At 45.8% G+C, this 16,457-nt stretch overlaps 1 protein-coding gene across 6 annotated transcripts in view; it reads left to right on the top strand.

The window, feature by feature from the left end:
• The window catches only part of INPP5D (inositol polyphosphate-5-phosphatase D), a 61,999-nt gene that overhangs the window by 5,834 nt on the left and 39,708 nt on the right, over positions 1–16,457 (top strand). For 2 of the 6 annotated variants that reach the window (XM_053986643.1, XM_053986641.1), the window contains exons 2-3: positions 1,280–1,511; positions 6,405–6,468. In XM_053986643.1, coding sequence (XP_053842618.1) covers positions 1,378–1,511; positions 6,405–6,468 — 198 coding nt within the window. In that variant the 5' untranslated portion in view covers positions 1,280–1,377. Of the gene's footprint in view, positions 1–1,279; positions 1,512–6,119; positions 6,221–6,404; positions 6,469–13,163; positions 13,552–14,583; positions 14,718–16,457 lie in introns of those variants that run through there. The other 4 variants (XM_053986644.1, XM_053986647.1, XM_053986646.1 and 1 more) reach the window with 4 other exon arrangements.

Here is a 16,457-nt window from a genome sequence, read left to right as displayed (position 1 = left end):
AAGCCCTGCAAGGTGGAGTTCTGCTCATCTAGCAGGGCCCTGTTCTGGCTGCACAGCTTTGGGCTGCCACTGCCCACAGTTTCATCTTACTGCAGAGGTTAAGCTGGACACTGGAGACCAAGCCTCTGCATAGCTGAGAGCACCAAGAAGGCTTACAGGGATGAATGCTGGGTTGTGCTGGTTCACTCTCCCTCTCCACACCCTCTCCACTCCACACACACATTCTAGTCTTTCTAGCTTCCCCCTGTGCAGTGACAGTCTGTTCTCTCCTGCCTTGCTGTCCATGCAGTGTACAGCATAGCACTTTGTGCATGGTCCAGGTACTGCAGTTCCAGCACTTCTCCTGGGTCTGGGAACCAAGGGTTGCATAGGGCTAACAGGGTTTGCACCTTTCCTCTGCCTCTGGACTTTGAGTTTCAGCTCAGCTGCTGCTTTCAGGTATAGCTCAAATGTGGATGTGCACAGGGCAGTGTGGTTGGAGGTACAAGATAGACAACCAAAATTGTCATGCAGGCAGTGCCCCTGTAGGAATATTCTGGCATTGCTGCAAACATGTCTTGGAGATGCAGCACTAAGCATATCACACAGCATAGCTGAGGGACAGATGTACAGACAAAGAAAAGGGAAGTGAAAGCTCCGGTTCTCCCCTCTCTGACGCAGGTTGCAGACACAGCTTTGCTCTATCCCACCTTTGGGGATTTAGAGTAGGAAAGATCTTTGAATCCATCTCACAGTAGCTGACAGGGAGCTTTGGTCAAAAATCCCCAGCACAAATCAGCCTTTCAATCTGCTTCTATGCGTGGAGACATGCAGTAATTATTTTAGTTTTTTCAATACTTTGAAGTTCCCTCCTCACACTTAGTTAGATAGGACTAGTCAAGGCAAGAATGGGGCAGTCAGTGCTATGTATCCTAATGCACAGTGTGTTTCTGATCAGAGATTTATTTATTCCCCATGGAGATCTGTAGAGGGTAGGACAGAGAGACAGGAAAAAGATGAAATCTCAAAGGATCTGGCAGGAGATCGTAAATTGGACAGCAGGCCACCAAAACCTGGGGGACTGAATCTGTGAGGGAGTAGAAGAGATCACCAGCTGGGACTTTTGGACACAAAGCATGAGGGAAAGGCAGGGAACGTGGGCTTGCTAGTCACTTCAGCAGCAGCATGAAGAGGGAGAGTGGGGGCTGCAGGGATATGTCACACTCACTCTCTGAGCTGTTTGAGTTGAGGAAGTTGTCCGTGGCTGAGTTTCCTTTCCCTCTCTGTGCTATTGAAACAGGAAGCTGGTGAGCCGAAGCTGGCTGATCGTTACACACAGACACACAGGCAGCTCTGGCAGCTCCTGTGTTGGCATTCAGGTTTCCTCCAGCTCCAGCGATGGATCAGGGCTGGTACCACGGCAACATCACTCGCTCCAGAGCTGAAGACCTGCTCTCCAAAGTAGGCAAGGATGGCAGCTTCCTTGTGCGGGCCAGTGAGTCAATTGCTTCAGCATATGCACTCTGCGTGCTGTAAGTACAGCGTTCACCGCGCCCTCAGCCCACACTGCTATCCCTGCTGGGCAGGGGTCACTCCTGCCTCCTCCCCAGCACAGAGGCAAACAGGTGCTGTACTCACTGGGAATGTGCAGCCCTTCTCAGGGCTCCGCTGGTTTCACCAGACTGGGCCAATGGGGTGGGGAAAGGTTAGGAGCCAGGCTGAATAAATCCATAGTTTATGTACTCCTGTACTGCTCACACTGCTCCTGCCCCTGATTCAAAAGGAGAGAATGGTCAAAGGCACTGCTGCCATGCTCTGAGAGAAAATAACCTCTTGAACTTCTGTAGTGTCTTAACAACTTCGGTCAAATATTTATCTTTAGTAACCCCAGTCCCGAGCCTGGGACCTCCCAGGCACTTTTCTTGCTCTGGTTCAGTGTATGTTTGAGCTCCCTGCTTGTACTGTGTTGCGTTCAGCAAAAGGCTTGAAATAGTTCCTGGAGCTGTGAATAGTATACCCAGCAAAACAGTGATTCCACCTGCATCATTAATGTGGGTCATGGGGTTAATGTTTCACGTGGGGAATAGGGAGAGAAGTGCTGGCAGCCCTGATCCCCTCATTCTGGGTTAGGTCAGGAACCAGAGAGCAAGACCTCCTGCCCTGGGTTTGTGAGAGGCAGGTTTTTTTTTCCTGGAGGCAGGAGAGCAGGGCTGAGAGGAGACTGAAGTCAATAGGTAAAATCTGAGACATTTAACTTGGTCTTACAGAGAGATCAGACAGTTGCTCCTTGCTTAGGAGTGATCAAGAGAGCCCGTGTGGGATTCTGTCAGATCCTCTTTGCTGCCATTTTGCAGCAGATCAATGAAACTCATTTAATCTTTATCCCACATTACATTACAAGCAGGTTTCTCATTTTCTGTCTGAAAGTATATTTCTTGTAGTGATGAAGATGGTGCTGCTGTTTATAACTCTGGGCTAACTGCTTGTCTCTGAGGTCAGATTCTGGTGACAGCACTGTCGGCTGCCGAGTGCCATGGGGCTGGGTAACCGCCCCGTGGGCATAGGTGTTGGACTGCCAGGGAGTGGTGGCTTGGGAGTGGGCGTCTTCACAAGGCGCAGAGAGCCTCAGTGTCTGCCTGTTAAGGTGCTTGAAACAACACAGGGAAGAGTTTTGTCTTTCTGGAAGGAGCAGAGAAAGAAGGGCAGCTGCAGATGAATAGCCAGTGCTAGTAGGAAGGAGGAGAGAAAATCCTGTAACAGGGGCTGAGGGCCCAAGTGGTCAGTCAGGGAACAATTTATTAGAACAGACTGTTGCTTCCATTGAGTGATTTTAGTATTACCCTGTTGATTTGACTTGTAACCAGTATGTACACAAAATATTTTCACCAAGTGATGGTGGGGATTATAGAAAGGGAAGGTGCTGCAAAAAGCCTACTAACACGCATTTGCATAAGTTTTTCCATTGTAAATGTTTATGCAGCCGGCTTTGAAAGCCTTTTGTGACTTGAGAGACATGGGATCAGGAAATAGAAACAATATAATGACCACGATTTTCTGAACCGGAAGCCAAAGGTTATATTCTTAAATCCATTCTGAGGTAGCTAATATGAACGGCTTGCTTAAAGAATTAGGGAGCACCCAGCCTTGCCAGCCAAGAGCAGCTGGATCAGAGGTGCAAAGGGCTGGGAAGTCTGGGAAGTCTGGGAAACATCACGCAGACTGCTGTCAAACGATCTGACAAGCTTTCAGCTTATGCTGGCTTGCAGTTAGTTTGTGGAGAGGTGGTGAATAGATCTTTCCCTCTGAATGTCATCTCCACAAAATGGGCACCTTTGCTGAAGCTGAAAACTTCCTCAGAGATGTATCAGTTTCAGTTGTGCTATTGACTGGGAGGTGTTTGAAGTTTGAGCTCTTCAGTTACTTCTGTTTAAAAAATAGAGAGGCTGGAGACAAAGAATGGGTGAGTGGGGAATTGAAAGGCTGACTGCAAATTGTTTCCACGAAAGAGAATTATGTTGAAAAGGAGCAGGTGTCACTGTGTATACATATGGAAAACAAAAAAACATGAAATTTGCTCTGAAAAAGAAATGTCATATTCTACAAAGCTCTAATATTTATTGGGCAGATCAATCAAGATCCAGCAAAAGCATTTATTATTATAATATCATAGAATGAAATAATGATTTCATTGAAGAGCTGCTTTAGAAAAACAGGGTTTGTATAAATATAGACAAGTTAGGGGAGGTGTATTTGGAGAGCCTTTTAAGAGTGCCTTGCCTTCTTTTCTGAAACTTAGAGCAGCAGCATTTAGAGAGTGAAAGACTGGGGAATGCTCCTCCCCCTGCACAGCTGTCCCCTGCTCTGGTCACACTGCCCCATAAAAGGCAAAAGGCAAAGCTCTTTTCCTCCTCCTTTCTCTGTGCCTAAATAGTTTGATCTGTCAGTTTATTGACAAGAAATGGGCTTTTTTACTCCCCTGGAGGGGAATGCCTGAATCCTGAAATCCAAAGGAGACTGCTTAGTCTTCCCTGCACCTGAACTGGTACCGTTCCTTCAGGGTATCTTCTGTTGGCAGTTCATCCAAGAATGTCTGCAGGACTAACAACATTTTCTGGAGGTGACACTCAAGGACCAGCTGCAGCTTTGGGACCCCTCTAAGAGGACCCTACCTGTGAGATGTCCTTTTCAATGCCATGTCTCTCTCATGATGCACTTGGCACATGGCACCAGGCCTAGCACAGCGGCCCTGTTCAGTGCTCCAGACACTCCCAATATGCACATCATCACCTGTGCATAAAAACATACAGCAGGAGAGGAAGGAGAAAATGCCTGCCTTGTCACACTGCTACCTCCTCTGGTTGGTTGAGAGGACAGAGAGATGACAAGTACTTGGAGACTTGTTTAAGCCGAGGCTGATGTTTTATTTACCCTCCACATGGACAGCCTGAACAATGACTGAACAATTCTGAACTCAACCCAGCTTTTAGGGAGGACCTAGAATGTGATGGTGACTGGGACCATATAACTTGACAGTCAGGATGCTGAGGAGAGGAAGCCTAAGGGTAAAAATGGAGTAAGAATCCCGGTCTTCTCCATCCACATGCACTAAATTAGGGGACTGGCAAGGAGGATTCCTCCTTTGATCCTAGGAGTGTTCCTCCCTTCTCCCGTCTCACCCAACCACCCTTCTTTCATTGTTCTTATACTGATCTTACTGGTCCTCAGCCTAAACCTCTTTTCAAGCATTATGACAGCAGCCTTGAATGGTCTGTGTGATGGGTCACTTTCTGCGAAGGCCACATCAGGGTCCTCTTGTGAGCAAGAGAGCCATTGGACTGCTTCATTTATCAATTTCATAATCCCCCCCCCCCCACAAATTGTCTGTGCTGCATAAATAATTCTGCTTAGCTCTATTTGAATATCAGCAGGAGTAAATGGTGTAAGAGAGCTGCATTGACATATAAAAACAAACCCCATACTCTTCCTTGGTTCATATCCTCACCTGGCACTGATTGCCCTGGTATAGGTGGAATTAGCAGTGCTGTAGCTGTCCTACAGTTGGCGATCATGTCTGTGACTTCCAGCTCTGTACCAGATGTGAATAAATAGATGCCTGAGAAATGAGCTCTAGAAACAGCTTGAATTCTTCTGCGTCCTTTGCGTTAATGCTATCAAAAGACACACGTTCATGTGGATACATGACTCAGTCCTCCAGACATCCTGGAAAAACTCAGCTATGATCTATGAGGAATTTATTTTCATTTCCAATGTCTCTTTGTGACTCCTCATATAACGCTGCCTGAAATCCTGGCAGTCTCCTCTCTCCTGTGTGGAATGATTCTGAAAGGCGTATGATGAATAGACTCACATCACAACTCTGAGAGATTAGGATGTTTATTGATTTGCCTGATCTCCCCAGCTGGGGGGCTGACCTCAGCCCACATTTTGTGACAATTCCACAGATAGTGCAATGTTTCTGTTACAAACCAAGGAAGATCTGAGTGTGGATTCTGTTCTTTCTTTTGAGAAGGAAGGGCTTGAACTTGCAACTTTTGGTGGCTCAAAGCAATATTGTATCTTTTAAGTGCTTTGCAGATGACTTAAAAGATTTGATCAATCTTTTGTTGTTAGGAAGGCGAAAATATATTTTCTAGTCAATACTTCTTGGGTGAACTGCACAAAGCTCAGCAGCTGCTGAGGGAGGTCAAGCTTACAGTGCTGTTCAGGCTTCCCTTGGGCTCCTGTGCATTGATGTGACCCTCCACTGAACACAAGACTCCTCCATTCTCCCTTAAATAAGAATCTAATTGAATTTAGCTGGGACAAAGTATTTGTTGTGGGTGCCCTACAGATGCGCATGTACAGTGTGCATCCACACCAGGTGAGATGGGTTTTCATTTAAACTCTTGTTTAGGATTTGTGGATAAAAATGTGCATGGCAATCAGCTGTTGTACTGTGATTTAGCTGAAATACATTATTTGCTTTTTCCAATGCAAGTCAATGCACTAGCCCTTCAGTTTACTCATTTATTGCTGATTTTGGCCCTTTGCCTTTGGGATTTTTGCTTTTTCATTTCTTCCTGAGATACCTGCTCTACTGACAGCTAGAGCCACTTGGTGTTTTCTCTCTTTCCGGCCAGAAGAAGAGTGGAATAACTCCCTCAGAGCTAATGCTGATATCACTTTCTGCAGTGACATCCCCAAGCAGACGTTCCTGTTTCAGTGACCAGGAACACTTCAGGTTTGTGTTAGTCTGCAGGCTCCAGGAAAAGAAAGTAAGAAAGAGAAATGGTTTAAAACCCTTGTGCATGAAGCAATCTATATGTCTCAGGATTTTCCAATGTCTTTTCTCATAGGGAGGGATGCCATAGTGAGATTCCCTTCTGGACGTGGTCTAACCTTATATCACCTGTGGTCTGTTCCAGGTACCGGAATTGCGTTTATACCTACCGAATTCTGCCCGATAAAGAAAATAAACTAATTGTCCAGGTAAGCCATCTCTGTACTATTTGGTTCCACAAAAATGTATTTGAGAACTGCTGGTTTTCAAAGTAATTCTAATACCAGCAGAAAAAAAAAGATATAAGGAATTAAATAATGTCAGGCCAGCACAGTGCTGGTCTCCACTCTGCTACCGTGGAGATTTCAGTTTTCGGTTCAGTCCATTCCATAGCTGTGGCCATTGGCACACTCTTTAACACACACGCCTTCAATTCCTAGTGGCACAGCCATGTTTTATGTAACTGAGAAGCTCAGCATGACTTTTCCTCTGAAGCCTACTTCTTATCAATGCATCATGGATCTTTTCAATCCAAAATTGTAGCACAGTTGCCTACACCTAGAGAATGTAAATTGAGTTCTGGTCTCAGGATCCAGAAAGCACCAAGACTGAGGGCAGGAATTTCCGATGTTCTGTTTATTCCTATTTTGATTTAGGAGCCTAAATGAGCCGCTTCCCCTTCCGGTGCCACTTCCCTTTCCGGTGCCACCTCTCAGCCCCTATTTTTTAATATAAACCATGAAACTTGAGGTGGGGAGGGAGGCGTGGACTCCTACAGCCCCAAGAATTGGGCATGGGTTTACTGGGCAACAGTGGGAGCTGCAGCTGACCCATGCTCTTGGCACAGTCAGTGCTGCAAGGCCATTCCCTGCTAAACGGAATGGAAATGCCCAGGCTACCCAGTCTGCTTTGCTATTCAGAGTGGTTCTGCAATAATTCCTTCCCATTTCAGTTGACAGCTAGCTTCCCACACTATAAATCAGATTTCTACCAACTTCATGAGCAGCTTATACGTCTCTCATGCACCATGTTAGTTGTGTATTTCCTCATGTGCTTTGGGGTTATCAGTGTTTCTTTGAGATCTCCACTAAGAGGCAGCATATCTGAAACTGAAGTCATGACTTAGTGAGAACAGTGGCATGCTGGCAGCTTGCTTTCAGCTGTGGGCTTTTGGTAAGAATGGTGGATTGTGTGTCCTGGGTGCACAGATCCAACTTGGCTCCTTCAAGAACTACTTTTGAGTATCTTGGGCTGTTCTCAGGAGCCCCACTCAGATGCAGCTCTGCACAGACACAGCTGTATTGCCTCCAAGGCTAACTCCAGGCTCTTGCTGCTGCGCTCCAGAGGACTGTGTGCCCAGGGCCAGCCACTATGGCCCTGTTGCCTTGACAGCTGGATTCCCCAGAGCCATTGAGATTCCTCTGCCTCACTTGCACTTCTGTTTCTGAGGAGGAACTGGCAGCAGGAGTCTATGCTGGACATGACCTGGGTCTGTAGTGTTACTATGGCATGTCACGAGAGTTCATCCCTCTTCATGAAGCACTGGCTGACACTGTGCTGAGGAACTTGTGCGGGCTCAGCCAGGTGCAAGCCTGGGACCAGACCCCAGCTGGAACCAATAACTTGCCATTCCCACCTGGCTCCACACTGTGCTGTAGGCTCTTTGTAGTGATACTTGATACTCCCCCATCTTGTGATATATCCCAGCCATTCTGTCCTAAAGCATGTGTTTTGGTGCATTGTGCTGGTGTGATGTGGTGGTGGTAAGAGCCCAGAAGGTAATATGGTGTTTATCTTTGACAGTACCCAGAGCAGCTGCAGAGACTGGGGTCTCACTGTGCCAGAAAGCTCACAGATGGAGCCCCACAGGCAGGGAGAGTGTTGGGGGACACCTGAGGCCCAGGCAATGGGCACAACTATCTATGTCCCACACCAGTTCTGTGTTATGGCTAGCATGGGACCCTGGCACTGCTAATGGTGTCCTTGCTTTTTGCACTGGCAGCAGTATGATGAAGGGAACTTGTGGAACCCTAATGCTGAATAACTTTGTGGTATGAGTTTGACAGCTGCTTTGTCTTTTAGAAAACAAGCACAGAAATGATCCTATGTTGGGTTTTCCCCTGTGGGAGAGGAAGAAAAGCAGGCCAGAGGGTATCTGCAAAGGCAGCCACACAGCCCCACACTTTGTCCCTCTGTGCCCTGGGAAAGCTGTGCCTCCTCCTTGTCTCTCAGCTGCCCTGATGGCAGATCACGTGAGAAACACTGGACATGCAGCCTGGCCTGCAGCCTGTTCTAGCAGGACACCGATGCCATGAGTGACAGGAGAGTTTGAAACCTGAGCAGAGAGCAATGTACCTGTGTGCAGCTACTCTCTGGAGAGTGCTGGGGTGCACAGGCTCTTCACAGCACCTTCCAGGGAAGGTCTGTGCAGGGAGTTCTGTGTACTACAACCCAGGAAGATGTGAGTTGGGCTTCCCAATTTGTACTGGGTCCGTGATTGTTTCTGCTCTGACAAAGGGCCTGTTTTCATGTACAATTCTTGTCTGCGGAGTTGTACAGTGCACAGAGCACTGCAGCCGTAAGAAATCTTTGTTTCTCTGTGCTGTAGCAATGGGCAGCTCTCCTGCTGGATCAAGGTTTATGAACAAGAAATTTGTGAGATTCTCTTGGGTCCCATGTTGTGGTTGCAAGGGATTTCTCTTGTTCCTATGTCATGGAGTGCAGAGGGACTGTGGTGGAGTACCTTTGTAAGCTGGGTTGCCAGGAGCTGTAGGTTGAATATCAGGAGGAGGCTAAATACAGTGTGTTGTTAACTCATGTTTTGAAGACATGACACCTCCTGCTTTGTGCTGCCTTATTCCAGTTCTGAGGTAAAGGCAAATGAAGGGGGTTGGCTTCTTCCGGCAAGAGAAAGATGCAGTGAGAGTTATAATTAAGGCTCAGAGGGAAAACAGTCCTGTGTTCTTGGCTGCTGTTCTTGGTACAGTGTTCCAGCTGGCCCAGGCTTTTTTTTGGTCTATCGATTTTTGGATAAATCAAAAACTACTTCATGTGTCTTAAAAGATCAGATTCTTGAAAAATTACTTTTTTGCAAGGATCTAAAAGCTGTTGAATAGGATGGAACGTGGATATTTTAAAAAATCCCATTAATAAAGGAAAGGGTCTACTAATCCTGTGGAACTAGATCAGGTGTTAAATTAATACAGCAATCAGTAGATGCTTCTCATTTCTGGGTTTATAAAAATTATTTAGGAAAAATTCAATACTCAATCTTGAGATTAGCCTGTATTGATTAGAAATATGAGCCCTGATTATCAATGTGATCTTTTTTTTTTTTAACCTGCACAGCACTTCTTCCTAAAAAAAGGGCTGTCTTCCTGCCCAGATCTGGACTGTTGTCTGTCAGGAATTTTTCTTGATGACAGCAGGTTTAGAAGATCTGTAATATCACAGCTACATACACAGCACATGTGATATGACAGCTCTCCCTCTGCCACTCTGTGAAGTTTTTTCACCCTTAAAGTGCAAGTTGCATCACTTTTTTTGTTGAGTTTTGGAGACTACATTTGATTTTTCTCAAGCCTGGTCCCACCCTAATGGAATGATAGTGTCATTTTTTTTGCATGGTTAAATTAACTGTTCAAGGACAGGTGGCAGAAAGGAAAGTACACATTTTTGCATGCAAAGGTGCACTTTTGCATTCAGGTTGAATAAAAAAATATTGGCATATGTCCTTCCAGCGTTTTGTAGCATGGTTTGTGATCTGCCATTAGGATTTACATCTGTAGCACCTCTACAGCAGTTAGCATGGTCAGGAATCTCTCTTGCCTGCTATATCTGGAATTCATCTGGTGTCCCCCCAAAGCATAGTGAGCTGTAGAGGTCACTGTAACAGGCAGCTTTCTTTAAACACAAATAGAATTTTTGCCTTTCTTTTCTGATGAATTTTCTCCTTTCATTACTTGAGACTTTAGAATATATGAAAGCATGGCTTGGATGAATCAAACTTGCATCCTGCTGATGAAAACATTTAAGGAAGGAGGGTAGGGTAATGAAAACTCCTTGAAACACAGGATCTGTAGCAACAAGTAGAGATCTTTAGTCTGAGTCATCAAAATAGTCAAGATATCCCTGCTAGTTTACAAACTCTTGCTGCAATAAGAGAGAACAGGAAGAGAGCAAAAAACACAATTACACAGAGATCCAGGAGCAGGGGCAGGAGGCTGGAAATAACTGCCCCTGAGTGAGTTCAGCTGCTGCCTGCCTGTGGGCACATCACAGCTGGGGTACTTTACTTTCTTCTCTGTGAAAACAAATATGATTTTCCCTTGCTTCAGTGGGGAGACATAATTAATGTGTAGCTATTGAATATTTGGAGACTAGCTAAGTGTAATCATGTTTGTGCAAAGAGGGGTAAAGCAGCAAAGAAGTCCTTGGGCATCACGGGACCAAACTAAACACCAAAGACAAACTAAAGACACTAAAATTGCCTTTCTCAACTAGGCATCTATGGTCAGTTCTTACCATCCAGATTCACAGAAGATATAACTTTCCTGTGCTGTCACTGAAAGCATCTAATTTATTCAACTGGCTGAGGTGTCAATATGACCCTCATCACTGCCCACTCTGCATTCCTTATGACCTTAGCATCCCCTCAACAAATGGGGAACTTGGCCCAGTCAAGGACTGGGTTACTGAAAATAATTTTAAACATCGATCCCTGGCTGCACTTACCAGGATCAGAGGATGTGTGTGATACATCAGTATTCATCCCCCTTCATTTGGATGTACAGTCAAAGCTGTCATGTAGTCAAAGCCGAGTTATATCTGTAGTGAGCAGGAAAGAAACCAGTTTCTCATCTGGGTGGCTGAAGTGTCCTTGGCAGGTCCTGTCTCTGTTGCCTAAAAAATAACCCCCTTAAACTGCCAACCTTGGCAGGCTGCAGTCAGGTGAGGATGTTCCCATTACAACTGACTCTTGTTCCGTGTGAGAAGGTGCTGAGGTCAAGAGCTGCTGTTGAAAACCTGTGGTACTACCCTTGCCTAATGCTTTACCCTCTATTGCCTGTATATACTTCACCTTCAAAGGGTCACTGCCAAGAATATAACCTGCCTCATGAGTGAGGATGCTTGAAAGAGGTGCTGAGAAGGAACAAGACGCTGGTCTTGGCTGGTCAGTAAATATGGATTGGAATAGGGTAAAGTGGACTTTGATGTCCTTCAGTTTCTGGTGCATCTTGGACAGGAGTTCATAGCTCATGTTATCTGCTGGTGCAGTGAAATCAATAATTTCTCAGGGGCAACTAGATTGCATCTTATGTTCTGCTAGATAACACTTCATAGGTCATTTACAGGATCAAGCACTGGCATCGTGCCACTGTATGTGAAGGCTGGGGGAGATATCCTGGTGGACAGATGGCAACACTGCACAAACAGGGCTGGCACCAAAGAAGTCCTTTGTAAAAGCTGCTGAGTGAACCTAGTAGTTACAGGAGCAGCTTTGGCTTGTGGATAAAGGTGGAGTCTCCTTAAGAAACTGGGGTCACCTGCAAAGCAGCCTTTTGGTAGCATGTGCAAACTCACCTTGAGTCCTGTGGGTAGTTTCAGGTACCACAATATATAAAAGACATCAAACTATTGAAGAGTGCCCAGAGGAGGCCATGAAGATGGTGAAGGGTCTGGAGAGGCCATATGAAGTGTTGCTGAGGGCACTTGGTCTGTTCAGCTTGAGCAGAGGAAACTGTGGGGAGACTCATACAACTTCCTTGTGAGGGCAAGAGTGGGGGCAGGTACTGATCTCTTCACTCTGGTGACCAGTGGCAGAACCCAAGGGAATGGCTAGAGCTGTGTCAGGGGACAATTAGGTTGGATATCAGTGAATGGTTCTTCCCCCAGAGGGTGGTGGGGCACTGAACAGGCTCACCAGGGAATGGTGATGCCCCCAAGGATGCCAGAGCTCCAGAAACATTTGGACAACGCTCCCAGGCACAGGGCGGGATGTCTGTGCCAGGCTAGGAGTTGGACTTGATGATCCTGTGGGTCCCTTCCAGCTCAGCATATTATGTGGTTCTCTGGTTCTATTATATATATATAATTATTATAATATATAATGTGCTGTCTTGTGTGTTGGGTGGCAGAATCTGGCCTCAGCCTGAGGAAGGTGCAGCCTTATTGTGCTTTCCTGTGGGTATGACCTGGTGCTTGACCAGGTTTGGTTTTTTTCTTGTGTTACCCTCAAGTCTGCTCTTCCATTCATGCCTCTAGGTGAGCTCTTGCTTCAAGCCAGATCCTATCTTGAAATGTTGTGGGTTGCTAAAGATGGAGGTTCATGCCATCCACAGTGCCTTAAATGCTGCTTATATCTTTTGTCTGCCCCAGAGGAGAGGGCAGAAATAGAGCTTGCCTGGAGCAGAAATAGGAAGCACTGTATATTTTTGAGCAAAATGGAATTTTTTTTTTTAAAGGTGCTTTCACATGAAATGTTTCATTTTGATTTTGAACTTTTCAGAAGTGATCATGGTGTTGCCAGGATGTTGAAGGAAAGTGTTGTTTCAGATGGAAAAATTGGATCACCATTTTGAAAGAGTCCAGATAAGCAATTTGAACATGACACCTGCCTTCGTTAGAAAGGCAGGAGTCTGCCAAGGAAGGCAGGAATCTCCCTCAGAATGGAAAATATGATCCTCTTCCCTCTGAATTATTATAGCTTCAAAATTATGGGGCTTTCAGGCAAAGATACGAGAAAAGCAATAACAGTTCTTGACTAGAAAATGTATATTTATGTATTCTCGGCCTTCTCTCGGCCGCAGGCACTTTCCCTTCGGTGCAGTTCCGGTCACAGCCAGCAGGGGCGCTGGTGGCTCCTGGCCGGGCAGGGCAGGGGCGATGATTCCCCCGCGCCTGCAGGGGGCGCTGTGGCCGCCGCTCTGCCCGTGGGTGATGGCGGGAGAGAGGGAAAAGGGGCTTCCCTTGCAGCCCCGCAGGGGCAGCCGGGCCGGTGCCCTCCGGACGGCGAAATGGCTGCAGCAGGAACCTCGGGGCGGCGGCTGGAACGGCAGAGGCCAGCAGGCCTCCAGGGGCAGCGAGTCCAAGGGTAGCAAGAGCCCCAAGAGGTGGCAGAAGGAGTGGGGGGGTCCCAGTGAGCGCTGGTTTCAGGCTAAAGTATAACAAAAACCCAAAGCAGTGGCAGAAAATGGCCGGGGCTGTGCAGCGGCAGCCGGGCTCCTGAAGGCAGCTGGGAGATGCTCCCTTGGAGTGAGGAGGAGTTTTCCCCTGAGGCACCTGAATAGATGGTGAGTGTCCTTCCCAGGGAGATCGGGTGTTAACAAGGTCCCAGTCCCACGGCCGCTCTGCTGAGCTGAGGCTCACCCACAGTAAGGAGAACCAGTGAGGGACAGAACGCCGCGGTGGCAGCGAATTCTCCCTGCAGCAGCAGCAGTGTCTCCCCTCCAATCCCAACAGCGAGCAAGATGCTGAGAATAGTCCCTCATGCCCCAGCCAAAAATCTCGTGGCATTTCTGCACTTCCAAAGAGAAAGCCCCTGAGCTAACAGACTGCAGCCAGCTGCACCCTTCCCCTTCCTCTATGGCTACATCTTTTGTCTCTCTTAAGTATCATCTTTATTATCTCTTAGGCAACAAATGGGAGAAAATTCCCTGAAAGAGGAAAAAATCCCAGAAAAATCCTAACCTGACCCATCATTTTTTTTTTACATTAACAGGGGGAAGTCATGTTGAACCAAAACTATGCCTTACATAGCACATGCTCCAAGGCCCTTAATTTTTTTAATAACTTTTTCTTTGCTTTGAGCAAAACTGTTTTGCCAACTCCAGAGTTTTGTGGATTACCTTGTTGTGAGAAGGGATCAGGAAAAGCAGCCTTCTTCTCATGCTTTACAAGAGACTGTATTACAGTAAAGAAACCATTAATGTTTTTAAAGTTACAGCCTGTCTTTGTTTCCTCTTCCTCTCCCTGGGCTGTCCTAGCTGCCCAGCTCTTTCTCAGAAGGCAGCAGTGTGTATGCATCTTCCTGCTCCCTGCTCCATGGGGAAACATAGGAAATATTCATTTTGCAGTCATAGTGTCAGATTATCATTCCTGTGTGCATGAGCACTTCTTGCATTTGTGCTGAAATTCACTATTTTAAAAAATTACTTACATTTGTACTTATTACCTGTTGTAAAGGGACGGCCTGATCCTTTTTACTTGTGTGTTTTGCTAACTTCAGTGAAAATTATAGATGTCCTGGCAGCACTGTTTTACAGTGAGTGATCATATGCTATTTTTTTTTTTTTTTTTTTCTTTTTCTGGTAATTTTCTTCTAGTCTGACACGGGGCTTTGTGCAACAGGAAGCAAATAGTGCTATGTGAGCAGTTAGAAAGCAGGCCAGCAGCTGTGACTCACGGTGCCAACTGACACTAAGAGCAGATCACCAGTGTGCTCTGCGGCTCCCAGGAGGTAGGAGAAGCCCTAAACACTGTATAGGGTTTTCTGCTGAAACCCTCCCTCCCCTAGAAGTGCACTTCTAGAAACGTATTTTGGGAACAATCTTGATTTATACACTGTATGTGGGTTGACTAAATATGCCAGAACAAATGAAATTCTCTCTCCTGGGATGGGCAAGACGCACAATGAGAGGGGTGCCTGACACATCGTTGTCAGCAGGATTGTGCCTGCTCCTGAGCAGGATTAGTTGTGCCTTCTGTTTATGAGTCCTGCAGGGCGGAGCTGGGGCAGAGGCCCCATCCGGTGTGCAAACTCGCTCTGGAGCGCAGGCTGCTGGCCTGCTAGCAGCATCTGATAAGAGCTATGAGTTCAGTTCAGTTCCTGCATTCCTGGTGTCACTGCTGCTGTCGCCAACGTCAGAGACACTGTCTGCCCGTGCCATTTGCAGTGCAAGTCCATTGTCAGCCCTTTGCAGAGAGATGGAAACTTTTCGTTGTTCTCTTTGTTGCTGCACTGTAATCTCAGTGTGCTGTGCTGCTGTGGCTCATGTGGCTACCGAAAGGTTTTCTGTAACAGGCCTTCGTGATTTGCTGTGGACTTTGCTAATCTATCTGTATCTGATCAAAACCTTTCTACTGGGAAATTGCTCTGGAGCTGGTGTCATTGGGTGATAAAGCAAAGTAAAAGGCTTGAGGTGAGGCTCAGCCCTCCACCACTTACAGCTTCTGTCACAGCTCTGGGAGGCATTTGTAACTGTACAACCTCATGGGCTGCAGTGAAGACAGGGCAGGCACAATCCTGCTGACAGGATTGTGCCATTTGCAGATTGCACAGAGGCTGTCTTAAGAAAACATAATGATGAGAATGGAACAGATTTCACCTGAGTTATCTGTTACTGCAGAAAACTCACTGTGCTCGTGGGACTCTGTTGGCACTGCAGGGCTGAGAGATTAATCAGGGTGATCACTTTTCTTGGATAGAAAGAAGGGATAAGTGAACAACCAGACAATACTTATACGCAATGTATTGAAGTATGGTTAGGGCAGCACATTTCTAGTATGTCCAAAACCATAATTTAATTATATTAAGCTTCATTTTATTACCAAAAAATGTAGATGTTAAAATTTTAATATTTTTCAGCATAATTTAATGTTGATTTTAATCACTTTGCAAAGCACTTTACATGTAGGACTGAAAATATTTTACAATCAGGGCTTTGCAAAATCCATGTATTTCATATTTTTGCAAACTATCCAAATCTGTTTATGCAAGCAAAATATTTTTTCCATTTTTGTATCTGAGGTAGGAATGAACTTAATGCACTACACAGGGTTTTGGAAAGCTGAAAGAAGCAGCATTTAATAAGAGAGCTAGGTATTTCCTGAAACTTGCACATTTCTGCTACTGAATCTCTCAGTATACAGAAATCTTCATACAAACAAACCACATCCAGCTTTTGTGTAGTTTGAACCCTTCCAGAATGTTTCCAGTTTCCTGAAATATTAAAAAAAAGTAATTCAGAGAATATGGTTTAAGTCAAGTTAAAGTGATACTATTTTGTTTTTCAACATTCAGAAAATGTAACCAGGTATTTGGAAGCTAATGCATACCATGAAGTGAAATCCCTTTTCCTTTTATCTGGATCTGTGCTGTCAGACAAAATCTCCCTCTAACAAGTGAAATGTGAATGAATGTCATCAATTTCTTTTGCTGTTTGCCCTCTAATAATTGTGTTATGTTGTAAAGCCTTCA

This window comes from Vidua macroura, chromosome 10 (genome assembly GCF_024509145.1).
Source record: "Vidua macroura isolate BioBank_ID:100142 chromosome 10, ASM2450914v1, whole genome shotgun sequence".
Taxonomy (NCBI): domain Eukaryota; kingdom Metazoa; phylum Chordata; class Aves; order Passeriformes; family Viduidae; genus Vidua; species Vidua macroura.
Note: the sequence above shows the minus strand (reverse complement) of the source record. Positions and strands in the feature narration are given on the sequence as shown.